The following is a 17,925-nucleotide window of genomic DNA, read 5'->3' as shown; positions in this document are numbered from 1 at the left end:
ATAATTTATAAAAGCTATGACAAATCACTTCAGTTTTCAAAGCAGATTGGCTATGAATTTACATAGAACTAAATATATGCAACAGGTCTATACATGGGAAATGAAATCCTGGCCCCATGTAATGACAAACACTGACCACACATGGGTCAGTACTTCATCTATGAATTAATGTATGTGCTTCAATCCTAACAGGACTCTACACTAGTTCTGCCCTTATGAAATCCTATAGATCTTTAGCTGCAGTAGTGTCAAGAGAGACATCTACACTGCAACTGAAAGGTGATCCAGTGCTGGGCATATGGAGAACAGCTGCAAGCCCTCCCATTGCTTGCTAGGCAGTCCTTCTCATCCTTAACAATAGGTATGACCAACATGGGCTTGCCCTACCTTCATTGGCTCCTAGAGCCCCGAGAGGCCCACCAATTGCTTGGCAAGTGGAATGGATGGGTCCAACCCAGCTGCCAGTAGGGATTCGTGAAAATTTAGTTTTGATTCATTTTAAACTCGAATTTGCCCCATTTGCAACCCTGAATGCGAATGGGAGCACAGTTTTTGGAAAAAGCTTGCACATTCTTGAACTTGCAATCATGTTAGCAAAATGCACACATTTAGAAAACTGTGCTTTAAAAATTTGAATATTTTTTAAAATATACATTTTCACACTTTTGTCTATGGGAAGAAAGTGCATTTGGATGTGCAATTTCAAAAATTTGTACAAAATACACAACTTTTCTGTTCAAATGAAAAAGAAAAACAGATTGCAATTGAAAATGGGAATGAGGCAGTCCGAGCTTCAAGGTGGAGCTTGGAAAATCTCAGCAAGCATGAGCATCGCTGAATCTCCCATCCCTACCTGCCAGTGCTGTATAATAACACAGCTGTGCTGTAGCAGGGGGATAAAAGAAGAAGCCACAAACACAGCTGTTGAAATAGCTGCAGCTATACTGAGGAAGACATCAGCTGTGTGCTTGGGCCAGTGCTAAGGACCTGCCACCTGAACCTGTGATTTGTGTTCATAAGAAGTTAACGTTTTAGGAGTGACATTAAAGCAGCCTTCCCCAGCTTGGTGCTAGCATGGCCAATGGTCAGGAATTCTGGGATTTGTAGTCTAAAACATCTGGAAGGCTCCAGGTTGGGGAAGGCTGCATTAAACCAACTGCCCCTTTGCTGAAGGAACTATGGTCAGGGCCAGAAATATTGGAACAAGGATAACTGTTTTGGCAGTTGGCCTCTGTACACCACCACATTGAAGTTGAAAGGAAACACACCCAGACGGGAGCGAAGTCAGGACTTTCAGCTGTCATTCAAGGGGTTTGACAAAAGTGGGGCACTAACCATTCAGGAAGTACAGCCAGTGGCATACACACACACCCATCGTTGGTGGCTCATAAGTAATGGAATAAACCAAAATCATTTAAAACTTAAGGATCGCCTTTCATACCTGGATGAAAATCCTTTTCAGTCAATGACTGCCTGAAATCTGGAACCCATAGACATGCCCAAATGCTGAGTTTCCTCCCCTGAGATGCTTTGCCAGGCCTTCACTGCAACTGCCTTCAGCTGCTGCTTGTTTGTGGGTCTTTCTGCCTTCAGTCTTGTCTTCAGTAAGTGAAAAGCATGCTCTCTTGGGTTGAGATCAGGTGACTGACTTGGCCATTGAAGAACATCCCACTTCTTTGCCTGGAGAAACTCTTGGGTAGCTTTTGCTGTATGTTTTGGGTCATTATCCATCTGCAATATGAAGCGGCGTCCTATCAATTTGGCAGCATTCGGCTGAATCTGAGCAGAAAGTATAGCCCTATACACTTCAGAATTCATCCTGCTGCTTTTATCAGCAGTCAGATCATCAATAAACACCAGTGACCTGGTTCCATTGCCATCCATACATGCCCATGCCATAACACCGCCTCCACCGTGTTTGACAGATGATGTGGTATGCTTTGGATCATGAGCTGTTCCTTTCCTTCTCCATACTTTTCTCTTCCCTTCATTCTGGTACAAGTTAATCTTGGTTTCATCAGTCCAAAGAATCTTATTTCAGAACTGGGCAGGCTTTTTTAGGTGTTTGCTAGAAAAGGCTAATCTGGCCTGTCTGTTCTTGAGCGTTACCTGTGGTTTGCACCTTGTTGTGAAGCTTCTGTATTTACATTCAGAAAGCCGTCTCTCGACTGTAGATGTTGACAATGACATGCCTACCTCCGCAAGAGCGTTCTTGACCTGGCTAGATGTTGTGAAAGGGTTCCTCTTCACCATGAGCAGAATTCTGCGGTCATCCACTTTAGTTGTCTTCTGTGGTCTTCCAGGCCTTTCGTTGTTGCTGAACTTGCCAGTTAATTCCTTCTTTTTCAGGATGTTCCAAACCGTTGTATTGACCACTCCCACTGTTTTTGCTATCTCTCTGATGGGTTTATTTTGTTTCCTCAGCCTAATGATGGCCTCCTTCACTCGCATGGACACCTCTTTGGACCTCATGTTGGGAGTTCCAGTGAACAGCTACCAAATGCAAATGTAACACTCAGAACCACCTCCAGGCCTTTTATCTGCTTGATTGGTCATGGGGTACCCAGGAAACAGGACACACCTGGCCATGCAGCTGCTTGTCAGCCATTCATTCCATTACTTATGAGCCACCAACGATGGGTGTGTGTGTATGCCACGGGCTGTACTTCCTGAATGGTTAGTGCCCCACGTTTGTCAAACCCCTTGAATAACAGCTGAAAGTCCTGACTTCGCTCCCATCTGGGTGTGTTTCCTTTCAACTTCAATGTGGTGGTGTACAGAGGCCAACTGCCAAAACAGTTATCCTTGTTCCAATATTTCTGGCCCTGACTGTATATGCTGAAGGATTTATAAGCTGAAAGCTGCAAAGTTTGTCCAAGGTTTCTGGCACCCAGTAACTAGGGTTAGCTAGTAACTAAAGCTGCATTCTTGTGTACTGCTATGCATGTTTCAGTTTCATGCATATTAGTGCATATAAACTAGGGCTGATCTGAATAACTGACTCTCCCGAATTTTTTAACATTTGGGGAGGCATTGTGGGGGGATCCTTCTGAACTTCAGGGGACATGTTTGGTTGGTAGGGGCCAAGGTTAGGGTGGGCATGTTATGAGGTGGTCAAAAAGCTTCTTTGTTGCCCCCCTTTTTTACACATAAAAGGGCTGCTACAGCTCAGGTGAATGGCTGCTGGCAGTATAGCTCTTGTGCACTTTGGAAATGGCCCCACAAATGCTCCTGGGAAGGTGATGTTGCCCCAGCCATCTTTTTCCATACAGCACTATGGTAATGATATAATGACATTACATTGTGTTTTCCCAGAGGCATTTGCAGTCCCATTCCAAAGTGTGTGAAAGCTGTGGTGCCACTGAGTGGTGCTTTTAAACTATGCAAAAAGGAGGAAAAGGTAAAGAAGCCCTTGGACCAAACTTGTAATATATTTATAAGTACTATTCTCCCCAAAAAGTATGAGGAGCCCCCTGCCCCCAATAATTTGCCTGAGTTTCTTACTCCAAACTTTGTTGGAAAGGAAGGTCTGATGAAGGTGAGCAGAGAACCTTTGCCCTGCCCAAATATAAACAACTAGTTGTCAACACAAACTGGTTAAGTTCTATTATTGGCTTTTCAGTACCTTTAATATGGCCTTTAAACTCCTCCCGCTGCAAACACCTTCAATACACTGTAACACACCCCTTAAATTGGATAACTTTTATGTTGTAATTACTCAGCTGTTTAAAAACATTTGGCCAAACACTGCTGTCACTAACACTAACGAATAAGTGTATATGAAGTCACTAATGGAAAGCTGACTCTAAAGCTGAAGATTACCCATGGAGTAACCCAGACAAGAACACATTATATTGGGATGAAAAATATATTTTTTTTGCAAGCTAGGTTCTTGAATACAGAGAAGGGAGAAATATAATCTCCTGATTGTGGATCTCTCCTACAAAATCCATGTGGATTTTGCATTCTGATGGAACATTTTTTTTCATGGATTTCTTCACAGGCAATCTTCTGCAAAATGTTAGATTGGAATAGTCCCTGAGAACAAAATCTGGTGATTGGGGGGTTCTATCATGAACTGCGTTAATTAAATCCCAGTCAAACTGAGCTTGCATGTAAGTGATACTCAAGTTATTGTGCCCTTAGTACTTTAATAAATATTTTAAACACCTTTCCCTACAAGATTACTTTTTAGTTATATTTAGTGTTATTTTGGGGACACAGCAGCTTTGTCTTGCTCAATGTTCACCCTATGGTATAAAGAAATAGAGGTGTAATATACACAGGAACACACTTGCTCCAATATGTCTCTGCTCAGAAATATTTAGACTATTGTTGCTCACCTCTGCATGATGTTCTTCATTCTGTTGTAGAACTTCAATTACCAATTCCGCCAAGCGAATTGTATCTTCTAGCTTTTTGGCAGGTGTGACTAACCGACCTACATTTTCTGTAGTACAAGAACTTGAATTAAAATGGAGTGAGATAGGATAGGCTCAATGTAAGGCCAATAGATTAGGTGGTTAATTAAAACAATAACAGAATACTTAATAATAGTAATTTTAAATTCTACATCATGCAAGGGTTAAAATGCTATGTAGTTAGTACTGAGCAAACCATAAAGCCACGTTTGTTGTTATACCATGAAAACAGTGCTCCAGCTTTGAATTTAAATATGCGGTACAAATTGTTTTACTTTGCACTTGAGATGATAGCAAGTAAGTAGTTGAAATTGAGAAATTTACATTTCCTAGAGACAGCATCTTGGTATTATCTGCATAGAGAACATTTGATTTCAGAGTTTATGGATACATATGTTTATTCTATGGATCTTGAACAAAGTTACAATTTTGTATATTATATAAGATGATCAAGTAATCTATGATGTTGGAGTACTGGATTTAAGCTAATTCATCCCAGCTGACATCAGTGGGTTTATATTATATTAAATCTAAATTTGCAAGAGCAGGAGGGTGTTTGCAGTGACCACTTATTCTTACGAGTGTATGTGGTTCAGCAGGAAGTGGCTTCTCCTTAGCAGAGCAAGTGACCTCTGGAAACTGGAACACATATGTAATGTGTGAATGTGACCTGAATGTGTACAAAGGTATAGTTATTACTAGAGGCAATGTAAAAAGGAACTACTACCTGCTTACTTCCCACCTTACACTAGGGATGGGTGAGAAATTTGCTCCATAGCATGTTTTTTATGGATGTACCCAATTTGCACCTCCCAAGCCTTTAAGCGAGCTGAGACAGAGTTGCATACCAAAATTTGCATTTTTGAGAGCTTTGCAATGCACCTCATCTGAAGGAAAATGTCCACAAAAATGTGCATATTACAGGGAAAGTCCACACAAAATGTATATATTTGGGAAATGTGCCCACCAAATGTATTATAACAATGGAAAAAGTGTGTACATTTGAAATGCACTAAAAATACATACATTAGCAAAAACATGTGCATTAAAAATATGAATTTCTGCACAGATCTCTTTTTAAAACAATCACAAGTTTATCTGGGAACAGGATGGGATAAGCTTGACCTTAAAATACCAGTGATCTAGACAAGACTGAGATTGACAGATTCACCCATCCCTTCCTTACACTACCCTCCAACGTACTCTCATGAGAGTTCAAAGAGGCAAGCCCTTCGTTCACATCTTCCAAAACCAAATGCCAAATCAGTGATACATTAGGAGTGAATGAATCATTTTATTTTTGGTCCCTATCACTTTTCCATGTGTTTACCGATATGTCCGTTAGTTCCATTAATCTGAAAACGTAAAAAAACATCTGCACAAAAATTCGTATTTAAATATGTATTTATATTCTCTCTCAAAATGCACATGTCTATGCATATTCTCTCTCAAAATATGCAATTTAAAAAGCATTTTGATACATTTTTTTGAGCCGAGAACTCTGTGAACATCACACAGGGAAAAGTCAGAGGATAACTCAGTTCTGCACATTAGTCCAGGAGGTACGGATCAGGTCAGAACTCACAAATATAAAAATTCCTTAAGCTTTCCTATTATATTCTGATAGCAGGCATGAAAGATGCTGTAAAGCATCTTTTTATCAGAAGCTTGGGTCATCCCAGAATAATAATGTATTATAGAGGCATGAATAATTTCGCCTTCCGTGGCTTTTTCCCATTGCAGTTCTGCATGACAATGGTGGGGCAAATCGCACAAAACACATTTTTTTGTTCGATGCAACCCTTGAAGGTACAGGCGACCTCTCTGGATTTTGAACTGACAACTACTGTTATGCTGAATTTTTAGGGGTCAATGTTTTTTGTTCAATAAGGGCATTTGGGGAATCCCAAAACATTTGTGAAAGATCACTAGATCTTTTACTGTGTTCCTTTGCTGTTGTCTGAAGCCCTGAGTAGCTGCTGCTTCGGCACCATCTCCCCGCACAAACTGTCCTTCTTTCAAGCAAAAGTGACATTATTATGTATCTAGTCAGATCTGGCTATGCGATGACATCACTGTTGCCAGGATGAAGACAGCTAACTTGAGGCAAAGAAAAAAATGGCGCTCAAGCACTTGCCGCAAAGAGATTCACCCTTGGGTGCTGCTGCAATGCCAGGTCATTAAGAATAGAGTGCTGGACTGGGGAATTCTGAATATGTTTTAGGGATGTCAGTGGCCACAACTGAACATTTATACTCCCTTTTGTGCCCCCTTGAAACAGTGCGGAAATGTGTGTGTGGGGGCTTTGTTTCACAAGGGTCGAAATCCTCATGATAAAATGTTCTCTGCAGAGGGCCACTACTGGAGGAATTCTCACTGCAGCAGCAGCAACCTCCTCTGTGCCATAGCACCTCCAGTATCAGTGCTCCAATGATGGGGTGGGGGGAAGAGTTGTGCTGGGGTGGATCAAAGGAGACATTGGATCTGCAGATCCAAAGCCTTCCCATTCCCCCAACACACACACACACACACACACACACACACACACACTGACATGGCAGGACAACTATGCCAGCCCTGGCAGGACAACTATGCCAGCCCTGAAAAGATAAGGGCAAACAGGGAAGAAAAAAGACAGAAAAAATTGAATATTTTCCACTTCTGCCCTGGTCAGCATGCGCGTGACAAAGCATAGGAAGTGACAGTAGCTCCTCCATGGATTTCTCCCTACTCAAACCCATAGGATACTCTGTGACAGCGCAATCCTATATATGTCAACTCAGAACATATATAGTTCTGTCCCACTGAGTTCAATGGGGATTACTCCCAGGTAAGTGGGTACAGGACTGAAGCCTTAAGGTCTATGTTGAATCAGGACCTTTATAAATAATTCTCTTAAAAATTCCAGTATTTCTCAATAATTTTTAAAACTTCAGCTGAACATATCCTTACTATAAAATGTATAGTATACAATGGTACATTATGCAGTCTATTTATCCCACACTGAAAATTAAAGTTATGGATTTAAGTTCACAGTGACTGAGATCATTATTGTGAAATGATTTTCCGAATCAGACTAAAATAATATAATTTGTATGTTGTTCTGTTATAAATCATACTATTTTTATTAAATGGAAAATTTTGCGTGCTTCTGAGGCCAAGGAAAGAAGGGTATTGGCAGGACAGGAGGACGTTTTAAAAGTTCTGACAGACAACAATCTGCCACACTACAGGCATTTGGTTGGAGTGGTAATGTCCACTTACATCAAACCTGTGGAGAGGCTGGACTGCAAATATGTAATAAATAACAAGCTTTTCTGCAATAATCTGTCTCAAGATAAAATGTAGATCCCTCTCAAGTTTTCTTTTGGGTTTAACGTTTTTTTGCGGCGGGCAGGTGGATAAATTCTTCAGTATGAGTAAATCATGTTATGTGCAAATAGCTGGAGTACTGGTCAATGAAACAACATACTTCTTGATATTTTCATACATCATTTAAATAATACAGATTCACATATCTCATGCAAAATGTTATGCAACAACAATGTTATTTTGTGCTGACGTTGGTATTTCGAAATGTTGCATATGTCAGACATGGCTAGACAAAAAATGTGGGCATTTTGAAACTAATGGTATTTCTAGAAGCTCTGCACTAGGAATGTCTCAATTAAAAGCCTATGCTTGAGACTAGGCTCCTAAAATCTAAACCACAGTAAATTAATGAGAAAAAGGCTAAACTAGAAAATCATTAAATAAAAGGAAGGAAAACTATTACAGTACTTTGTGTTTGCTTAGGTATGCCTTTCAGCATCTGATTTATCATGTCAGTCTGCGTTTGAATGGATGGAGTGGGCCCAGTGGGGGGCTTGGGCACTGAAGATCGAGCTGTTTGTGAATGACGTAGAGAGACAGTAAAAGTAAAGACACACACGACTTCATAAACAGTGACAAAAAAAGATGAAAACTTTGAACGAAAAGTAAGCAGAAATGATAAAAGTACAAATGGAATAGCTGCTGTTTTGCTTATCGTCAACTCAAGTACTACACAATTATGACAACAAACATTTTTTTCTGAAGTCGACAGATTCCACTATGCTTTGAGATTTCACAATCTAGGATGCTTAAAATTCAGTGTGAATGCTAATTGTTATTTCATGTAGCCAAGTGCAAAAAGCAGGATTTTAGTACAGTCAATTAGTTGTTGGTGGTGGTTGTTTTTTTTTAAAAAAAACTTCATCTGCATGTGTCAAATGTGAAACAGCATTGCCTGCCTTTTGCACCCATATAGTCGCAAGAAATATTGCCTACTATAGATTTCTTCTAGATATTGTTAATTTTATTAATTGAAAAAAGAGGGAGGCACAAAAATGAATTGCTTTGCAAAGACTGGTAGCATTCTAAAAAATTTATAACACATTTCAGGCTAAAAAGATAGCTATACAGCATTCTTTGTGCAATTTAAATACGTACTCAAATCTCTCACTTTTTTCTAAAATGTGTGGTTTCTGATTGTTTCCAGCTCATTATTTTCCTCTTGGAATTCTAGTGGCTTTTATATTCTGGGTTGAATCATATATAAAAACTTGCCAGTTCTATCAAATATGTTACTTTGCTGTTCCAAATGTTAGAATACTGCAAATCAGGACTTGACCCATCTGTCATATAGTTTGTTATATCAGCCTAGGGGGAATGAATGAATATATATATATATATATATATATATATTCCTTCTGTATGCACACAACAACAAATTCTATATGATGAATGTACTTCTCCTATAGTTTCTGCTATATTTAAGACCAACATTTTAATAGCCAAAGCACTTCTCTAAACAATTCTGTCTGTAAAGAGTCTGGCATATTTATCTGGATGGTCGGTTGCCAAGCGCCCTTTTCGTTTTGCTTGCATTTCCAAGAGATGGAAAAGCAAAAAAGAGAGACCCCAATAGTTTGGCTGTTTATTTAAAGAAAGAGGATTTCTGGCTGGTTATAATTTTGAAAGTGTTATAAAAAGAATATAAGGGAATGTAAGCTCAGGGCTGGCAGCAATGGTAGGAGAGGCCCCAGCAGAGGCCTACTGACAAGAGCCCCTTGGAGTTGCTCCTCCCCTTCACCATTTTATTATTTGATTGATTTGATTTATACCCTGCCTTTCTACCAAAAACTGACACTCAATCATTTAATAGATTTTTATACTGCTTACCATATTTTAAAATATACCTCTAAGAGGTTTGCAGCCTATTTGTTTCCCTGCCTCTCACTCTGCCCCAGACAATGGAGGTGGTGAGAAAGAGAATCAGTAGATGCCAGTGCCTACTTGCTCACTGGATTTCTGCCTATCAAACAAGCAAGTGGTGGTAATGACGAGAAAGAGGATGAGGAGCAAGTGACAATGGCAGTAGGAAGGTAGGCTCACTGAGGGAGGTGAGCCCATTGAGTGTTTTATTCTGCCTCTGCTGTAAGGCTTAGCATGATTTAAGTGTTGGTGAGGCCATGGTTGCAGAGTTCATCTATGGACTGGATTTTTCCCCTCAAGGTCAGGGTTCTGGAACAATCAGCAAGGTTACAGGAATAGGACTAGATCAGCAGGATGGAAAGCTCCAAGTGGCGCTGGGGATGGAAGTCAGAGAGGTTTGTCTATACTTTGCTCTAACAAGGAGCAGAGTAAGACTGAGGTTTAAATAATGGTGTAGATTTAGGTTGATTAGCCCCACCTCCCTACTGAGGCTTGATCTCTTAAAGGGCCCTGACCTGTTTTAGCAAATTCAGGCTGTGACACTGTGGGAATGGCTATGGCATGCTAGTGTCCTCATGGCCTTTGTCTGAAGACAGTAAGGCAACCTGCTCTGGACACAGGGGAGCTGACCCCTGGAAACTTTTTGAAGAACTGGGTCCTGGGAAGATGGAAGCCTCATGACACCTTTCCATGGCTGAGCCCTCTCCCATTTAACTCTAACACCTCTTATTCTGAGGACAAGGGGTCAGAGTCCTGATTCATGACACTGAGGGGAATTTGCGCAAGGGCCCTTAAAAACCCAGAGCTGGCACTGATCAAGATGGTACAAACACATGTCCCAATAAAATAGGCTGCCACTTTCCCACTATTCTTTGGCAGGAGTCCCACGTAACCTTTGGCTGCTTGAATTCCACTGAAGTCCACTGAATTCAAACAGCTTGTTTGAAGGATTGTAATCCTAATCTTAACCCCTCTCATCTCAACCTGACAAGCACACACACATTAAAAACATCAATAATAAGCTTCAGAATCTGGACCTGAGAGAGAGCCTGGCTGCCCAAACTATCCATAATAGATTGCATAATCAGCCACAAACAGACTGGGCAAATGAAGATTTATTTATATTGGTTTTGTTAGGTTTTGATATGACTACTTTTTCACAAGGTGACTTTACAAGACATATTTTGCATGATCAATATTTCATTTGAATGCACCCCAGGTGGAAGGGCCCATGGTTTACTTGTATAGTACATTCTTTGTCCCAGGTTCATTTCCTGCCACCTCTAGTAGCAGGGCTGGGAAAAAATAGCTGCATGAACTGTTGCCGCAAGTCAGTAACAACAGCACTGGTCTAGATGGACCAATTTTCTGACTCTACAGGGCTGCCCGGTTTATCCCCCTCCATGTGACAATCCAACATATGGAGAGGTTTCTCTACTCTGCTTTGCAGTAAAATACAATGATAATAAACAACCTTTAATTTTCTGCCTTTTCATGACACCCAAAATCTGCTGCCTGAGGCAGCCATCTTACTTTCCATAATGGTAGGCCCGGCCCTTTAATTCTCATATGTTCAACTCTTGTTTTACCCTGTATAATGAGTAAAATCTTAAGGTATCTTAATCTACAGAGTAAAACTGAGGTATATGTCCTTGAATATTTACAAGAGTGCAACAAATGTTATTAAAGGTTCAGGTACAGAAAAGCTAATAGACCAAATAGCAGAATTCAAGAGGCAAGAAAGGATTAAGAATTAAGTTTAACATACAAAACTATGAGGAACTAGGAAAGTTTTCATCAGATGTTTGAATTTTTCTATACAACATACGTTTTAGGGTTATTATAGATATAGTATGGCTGGATCTTTCTTTTTTCTTTCTTGTTTACCTCTTTCCTTAGCTTTCTAATGAATCCATTAATTCATGTCCCAAAACACCTTAAGACTAATTTATCATGGGCTAAGGGAAGGAAGAACCAGGCGAGACTAGCCAAGCTTTTTTTTTGGCTCATGCTAAATACACTATTTCTGATCCAAACTATACAGAAGAGATGAACTTGGCTACAACATTTTGTCTCGCATTTCCATATGCTTCCCTGGTTGGAATTCCTGTCTCTTTAGGGGCTTCCACGGTGGACAGAAGCTCAGCCATTTCAGTCTTCCCTCCTTCCTCCCCATGATGTTGCAGGTCAAGCGTGCATCGTTTTTAACATAATTTATTTATTTTATTTATTATTGCATTTATATCCCGCCTTTTTTCCTCTTGCAAGGCACCCAAGGCGGCTTACATTATTCTCCTCCTCTCCATTTTATCCTCACAACAACAACCCTGTGAGGTAGGTTGGGCTGAGAGTGTGTGACTGGCCCAAAGTCACCCAGTGAGCTTCCATGGCCGAGTGGGGACTAGAACCTGGATCCCCCAGCTCCCAGTCCAACACAAGAAGGTTGGAACTGGAAGTCTCCTTCCTGCTGTAGATCTCTTAAGAAAAAACTATCTCATTTAGGTTGTAATCTGGATTTTGTGAATTATCTTTGTATTAGAGATGTCAAAAAAAGTTATCTGAAGCCAGTCTTGGCAAAGTACTTTGGGGTATCATGAAAGCCTTTTTCAAAGGAGAGGTTTATAAGCCTCCCAATTCTCTCTGATTTGAAGAATTGCTATCTTCTTGGGTTTCCTAATTTTCTCCTATATAAAGGAGCAATGTTGTTCCATTAGAACAGGAGCAGAATTCAGAGGCTATGGTGGCAAAAAAAAGTCTTTGCCCCTGCAACCCCTGAATTCTGCCCCTATTGCAATGCAAAGGAGATTTAATATTGAGGGAAGTTTAGGAGACTTTGGTCATTTTTCCAGGCCTCAGATGGGCTCAGAAAAATGATATGAGATCTTCTGAATTTTTTCAGGAGGTCTTGAATAATTTCTGAGTTAATCCAAAATGAGCTTGGGAGATCTCACCCATCTCTACTTTGTATTAATTGAGAGCTGGTAGATGAGGTTGGTCACTGTAACATGATTTGACAGTGATTGACTAGCCAGTACTAGGATTCTCACACACTGAGCCAATAAGTGCCCTATTGAAGCACCTTTTCTGAGTCTCCTCAGGAAAAAATAAGGGTATATTGAGATAGAAGCTTCTTACTCCCTCCAGTTGTAGGTTAGACACTGCAGCAATGAATGAGAGCTGTAGTCAAACTTGCCATGGAATGTTGGAAACCAGTTCTGCAGGTTGCACATGCTTTGCTGGTTCCACTGTGGTTAAGGAACAAGCATGAGATGACACATTTTGCAAATCTAAACTGCACAATGGAACAAAGAGATGACGTCTCAGGATGTTGAAAAAATATGTAGCTTTATTCCAATGAGTAGCCCTACATGTTTCAGCCCTGAATAATATATATGGGCCTTCTTCAGGGGTCTGTATTTCTAAAAGTGCCTGCAGAGATCTCTGAAAAAGATAGTCTCCCAGTTTTGCAGGATTCATCTTGGAGCCTATCTTTTTCAGAGATCTCTGCAGGCACTTTTAGAAATACAGACCCCTGAAGAAGGCCCATATATATTATTTAGAGCTGAAACACGTAGGGAATAAAACTACATATTTTTCAACATCCTGAGACTCTATCTCTTTATTCTATTGGGCATTCTGGATGTTATCCAGTTTTGTTTGACCCACATCTAAAGCATGGCACCCGATCTCTTAAAATTGACAATTTGACCAAGTATTTGTCTATTTGACAAACCTTACAATGATTGGGGAACACAGTTTCATTTTGCTCTTATGTTCGCATGTGTATAAGAAGAACGCTGCTGGATCTCCCACTGCCGTTCTCCAGCAACTGCTATTCACAATCATACTGTCTCCAGTATTGAAGATATTATATAGCCATCATGACTAGTAGCCATTGATAGCCTCATCCTCCATGAATTTGACTAATCACCTTTTAAAACCATCTGAGGTGGTAGCCAAAAACAGTGAATTCCTTAATTTAAGTATGCGCTGTTTGAAGAAGCACTTCCTCTTGTCTGTTCTGAATTTACAATCATTTAGCTTCATTGGATGACCCCCGGTTTGAGTATTATGAGGAGGGGAGAGAGAAAAACTGCTCCCTACCCGCTTTCTCTTCTCGATCATCCCAGAGTGCAGAACACAGAATAATGGGCTCAAGCTACAGGAAGCCATATTCCGGCTGAACATCAGGAAAAATTTCCTGACTGTTAGAGCAATATGACAATGGAACCAATTACCTAGGGAGGTAGTAGTGGGCTCTCCCACACTGGAGGCATTCAAGACGAGGCTGGACAGCCAGCTGTCAGGGATGCTCTGACTTGGATTCCTGCAGTGAGCACGGGGTTGGACTCCATGGCCTTGTAGGCCCCTTCCAATCCTACTATTCTATGATTCTCCACAACATGCAAAATTTTATACATTTCTGTCATTATGTGTGAGAGAATAGATTTTTGCCTGATCCGGACACTGTGAACCAGGGAGGGGCAGATCAGAGAGAGAAGCATGCGTTTCATGACAACTACCTTTAGAGGTATGTCATTTGTTGAGGAACCTTGATGCACACACACACACATATATACTATTAGTAAACCAAACAATGTATGCTATCTACAGAGGCATCCAACAAGAGCAACCCTTGCAAAAGGATAGCATTCCCTTTCACCCAATAAGCAGCAGTCTATTGTGTCACAGGATTACCTCTGCGGACAATTTTCATCTGACCTGTTCCCATTCAGTTATAATGTGATTGGCATGTAAGAGAGAGACGTTTCCTCAAAGGGTACCAAAGCCAGAGGACAAGTGCACCCATGAGATACAGCTAAGTTGCATAGCAAGCCCTGCAGTAATCCATCTCTGCACCAGCTTTGAATATGTTTCAGCTACTCAACCTGCTAGCAGCTGCACATTTCTGCCAGTTGCTGCAGACCTAGACACCTACAGTGACCTAGCTGAAAAATATATTTCAGAGCTGATTGACATTTAAATCCTGCAGCTGTCAAACGTGCCCGGGTTGTGCAACTTCAGTTGTAGTGTGTGCGTGTGTGTGTGTGTGCACAAAGCAGAAAAATCAGGGAGAATGAAGGAAAAGAAAAAAGACAGAAAGACAGAAAGAAAGACAGAAAGACAGACAGAAAGAAAGAAAGAAAGAAAGAAGCAAAAGACAAAGTGGCTATAGCAGCTAGCCTTATCAAGTTGTTGTTAAAATATAAAATACATGACCTATACTAGATTGGATTGTGCTGTTGTCAGCAAACTGATCTACGATGGTTTCCATCTACTCTGGTTTTTTCATTAATTGAAATTGTAAAAACAGCAACAAAAAAGTGTTTTTGAAAGCAATCAGGGAGGATTTGTGCATATTTCCCTGCAGCTCTGCAACATGCACCACAATAGTAATTAAAATACCCCTGCTGATTCCCTGCTGATGCCAGCAAGTGCATATAGATAGCTCTTGCCAAACACTGGCATGAAATGTAATTGCTTCATGCTATGTTATACAGGCAGTGGGTAGCAGTAGGAAGATCAACTCACTGTCTTACAAAAGTCCAAATTCAAGGCTCATCCTTACTCCTTTCAGGATAACATAAGCAGCATTTTTAATACATCTCTTTTTATTTATGGATGTATGTGTACTAAACAGACCTCGCTTCCTAGGGCTGATTCAACTAGCTGTTGGCCTCCATGTGAATACCTCAAGATAGCACAGGACTGCCTGGCTGACTTGTGGAAGGGCAGTGCTCATGCAGAGGTCTGTGTGAGCTGGCATCTTCATATAGGAATTGCCTATGTGACTGCTGTGATTTACTTTATTGTAGAGGCTGCAAAAGTGCCACCATGATCACTTGGACGCGTTGATTCACACAGATGAGGTGAGCCTGCCTGTTTGCAGCCCTGTGCAGAGTGGATGTGCTCAAGTGAATCTCTTCTGGTACTCTTGATGCTCTTCTGGTATCTCATCATCCTTTGCAAATTTATTTATTTATTTATTATTAAATTTATTAATTGCCCATCTGGCTGGTCACCCAGCCACTCTGGGCGATGTACAATAATAGAAACAGTTTAAAACAATAAAATTCTACATTAAAAACGTCATATTTCTAAAAATACCCTAACTCACCACAAATGCCTGCCTGAACAACCACATTTTTAATGCATGGTGGAAGCTCATTAAAGAGGAGGCATGGCGGAGTTCCCTAGGGAGGGAGTTCCACAGGTGGGGGCCACCACAGAGAAGGTCCTCTCCCTCGTCCTCACCAGTCTAGCTGTCCTGGCTGATGGGACAGAGAGAAGGCCATCCAAGGTGGATCTTGTTAAGCAGCCTGTCTGGTGTTGCTGGAGGCACTCCTTAAGATAGGCTGGGCTGGAACTATATAGGGTTTCAAAGGTCAAAACCAACACCTTGAATTTGGCCCAGAAAACAAATGTCACAGAGGAGAGCAACTCAATGTATTTACCTGATGAACTGGTACCATACTGGGTAAATCAGCACCATTGATTTGGTGGTCACACATCAATGTGATTTGAGGGTGTGCAAACCTAGGAAACCTCAAGACCAGTGGAAATCTACTGCACATTCAGAAAATTGCTTGTTTTTGCCACCTTCATAGAGATTTTTCCGTAATGATTGTGTACAATCTAAGGGGCCAGGGCACTTTCTGTCTTTTACAAGTTGAGTGGCTTCTTCTTCTTTGAAATAATAAATACTGGCACACTTTCCTATCAGTGTTCTGTGAGTAGAGCTATCAGTGTGGTTTGACCTGAGGTAATACCTCTTAAGACTTGGCAACCCAACTGTTGATGGTTCATAACATTCAGGTGATCTGGTTTAATGGAAACTAAGATTTACCAAGAAGGTCCATCCTTTCCCAACTCAGCCTGCTCCAGATGGCTGCTGGCTAAGGATGATGGGAGTTTCAGTCCAGCACATCTGGAGAAGACCAGGTTGGGGAAGGCTGGCACAGGGGATGGGTGGAGATTACTCATCCTTGTTCCCCCTTTACTACCCAGGAATACGTGACATGCCAGCCATCTGTGTGAAAGAAAGAAAAAAGATTGCAGATGCCAGCAAGGTTATGCTCAAAATCCTACAAGCTAGGCTTCAGCAGTATGTGAACCGAGAACTACTGGAAGTACAAGCTGGGTTTCGAAGAGGCAGAGGAACTAGAGATCAAATCGCCAACTTTCGCTGGATCATGGAGAAAGCAAGAGAATTCCAGAAAAACATCTATTTCTGCTTCATTGACTATGCTAAAGCCTTGGATTGTGTGGATCACAACAAACTGTGGCAAATTCTGAAAGAGATGGGGGTACCAGACCACCTTACCTGTCTCCTGAGAAACCTGTACGAGGGTCAAGAAGCAACAGTAAGAACCAGACATGGAAGAACCGATTGGTTCAAAATTGGGAAAGGAGTACGACAAAGCTGCATATTGTCGCCCTGCTTATTTAACTTATGTGTAGATGACATCATTAGAAACACTGGGTTGGATGAATCACAGGTCGGAATTAAGATTGCCTGGAGAATTATCATCAACCTCAGATATGCAGATGATACCACCCTAATGGCAGAAAGCGAAGAGGATCTCAAGAGCCTCTTGTTGAGGGTGAAAGAGGAGAGTGCAAAAGCTGGTCTGAAACTCAACATTAAAAAAATGAAGATCATGGCATCTGGCCCCATCACTTTCTGGCATATGGAAGGGGAAGAAATGGAAGCAGTGACAGATTTTATTTTCTTGGGCTCCAAGATCACCGCAGACAGTGACTGTAGCCATGAAATTAAAAGACTCTTGCTCCTTGGGAGGAAAGCTATGGCAAACCTAGACAGCATAGTAAGAAGCAGAGACATCACCTTGCTGACAAAGGCCTGTCTAATCAAAGCTATGGTTTTCCCAGTATTAACGTATGGCTGTGAGAGCTGGACTATAAGGAAGGCTGAGTGCTGAAGAATTGATGCTTTCGAACTGTGGTGCTGGAGAAGACTCTTACGAGTCCCCTGGACTGCAAGGAGGTCCAATCAGTCAATCCTAAAGGAAATCAACCCTGAGTGCTCCTTGGAAGGACAGATACTGAAGCTGAAGCTCAAATATTTTGGCCACCTAATGCCAAGAGAAAACTCTCTGGACAAGACCCTGATGCTGGGAAAGACTGAAGGCAAAAGAAAAAGGGGACGGCAGAGGATGAGATGGCTAGATAGCATCACTGATGCAATGAATATGGACTTGAGCACGCTCTGGGAGAGAGTGCAGGACAGGAAGGCCTGGCGTGCTAT

The 17,925-nt window shown here is 41.2% G+C and overlaps 1 protein-coding gene across 2 annotated transcripts in view; it reads right to left on the bottom strand.

Moving 5' to 3' along the window:
* The window catches only part of CADPS (calcium dependent secretion activator), a 517,790-nt gene that overhangs the window by 143,891 nt on the left and 355,974 nt on the right, over nucleotides 1-17,925 (bottom strand). Inside the window, exons 20-21 of one of the 2 annotated variants that reach the window (XM_084840490.1) lie at nucleotides 8,202-8,306; nucleotides 4,344-4,450 (exon numbers count right to left, since the gene is read on the bottom strand). In XM_084840490.1, coding sequence (XP_084696616.1) covers nucleotides 4,344-4,450; nucleotides 8,202-8,306 — 212 coding nt within the window. The remainder of the gene's footprint in view (nucleotides 1-4,343; nucleotides 4,451-8,201; nucleotides 8,307-17,925) is intronic. The other variant, XM_084840489.1, reaches the window with a different exon arrangement.

The sequence above is a fragment of the Heloderma suspectum genome, chromosome 2 (assembly GCF_057233095.1).
Source record: "Heloderma suspectum isolate Gila_16-S chromosome 2, 16-S_ref, whole genome shotgun sequence".
Taxonomy (NCBI): domain Eukaryota; kingdom Metazoa; phylum Chordata; class Lepidosauria; order Squamata; family Helodermatidae; genus Heloderma; species Heloderma suspectum.
Note: the sequence above shows the minus strand (reverse complement) of the source record. Positions and strands in the feature narration are given on the sequence as shown.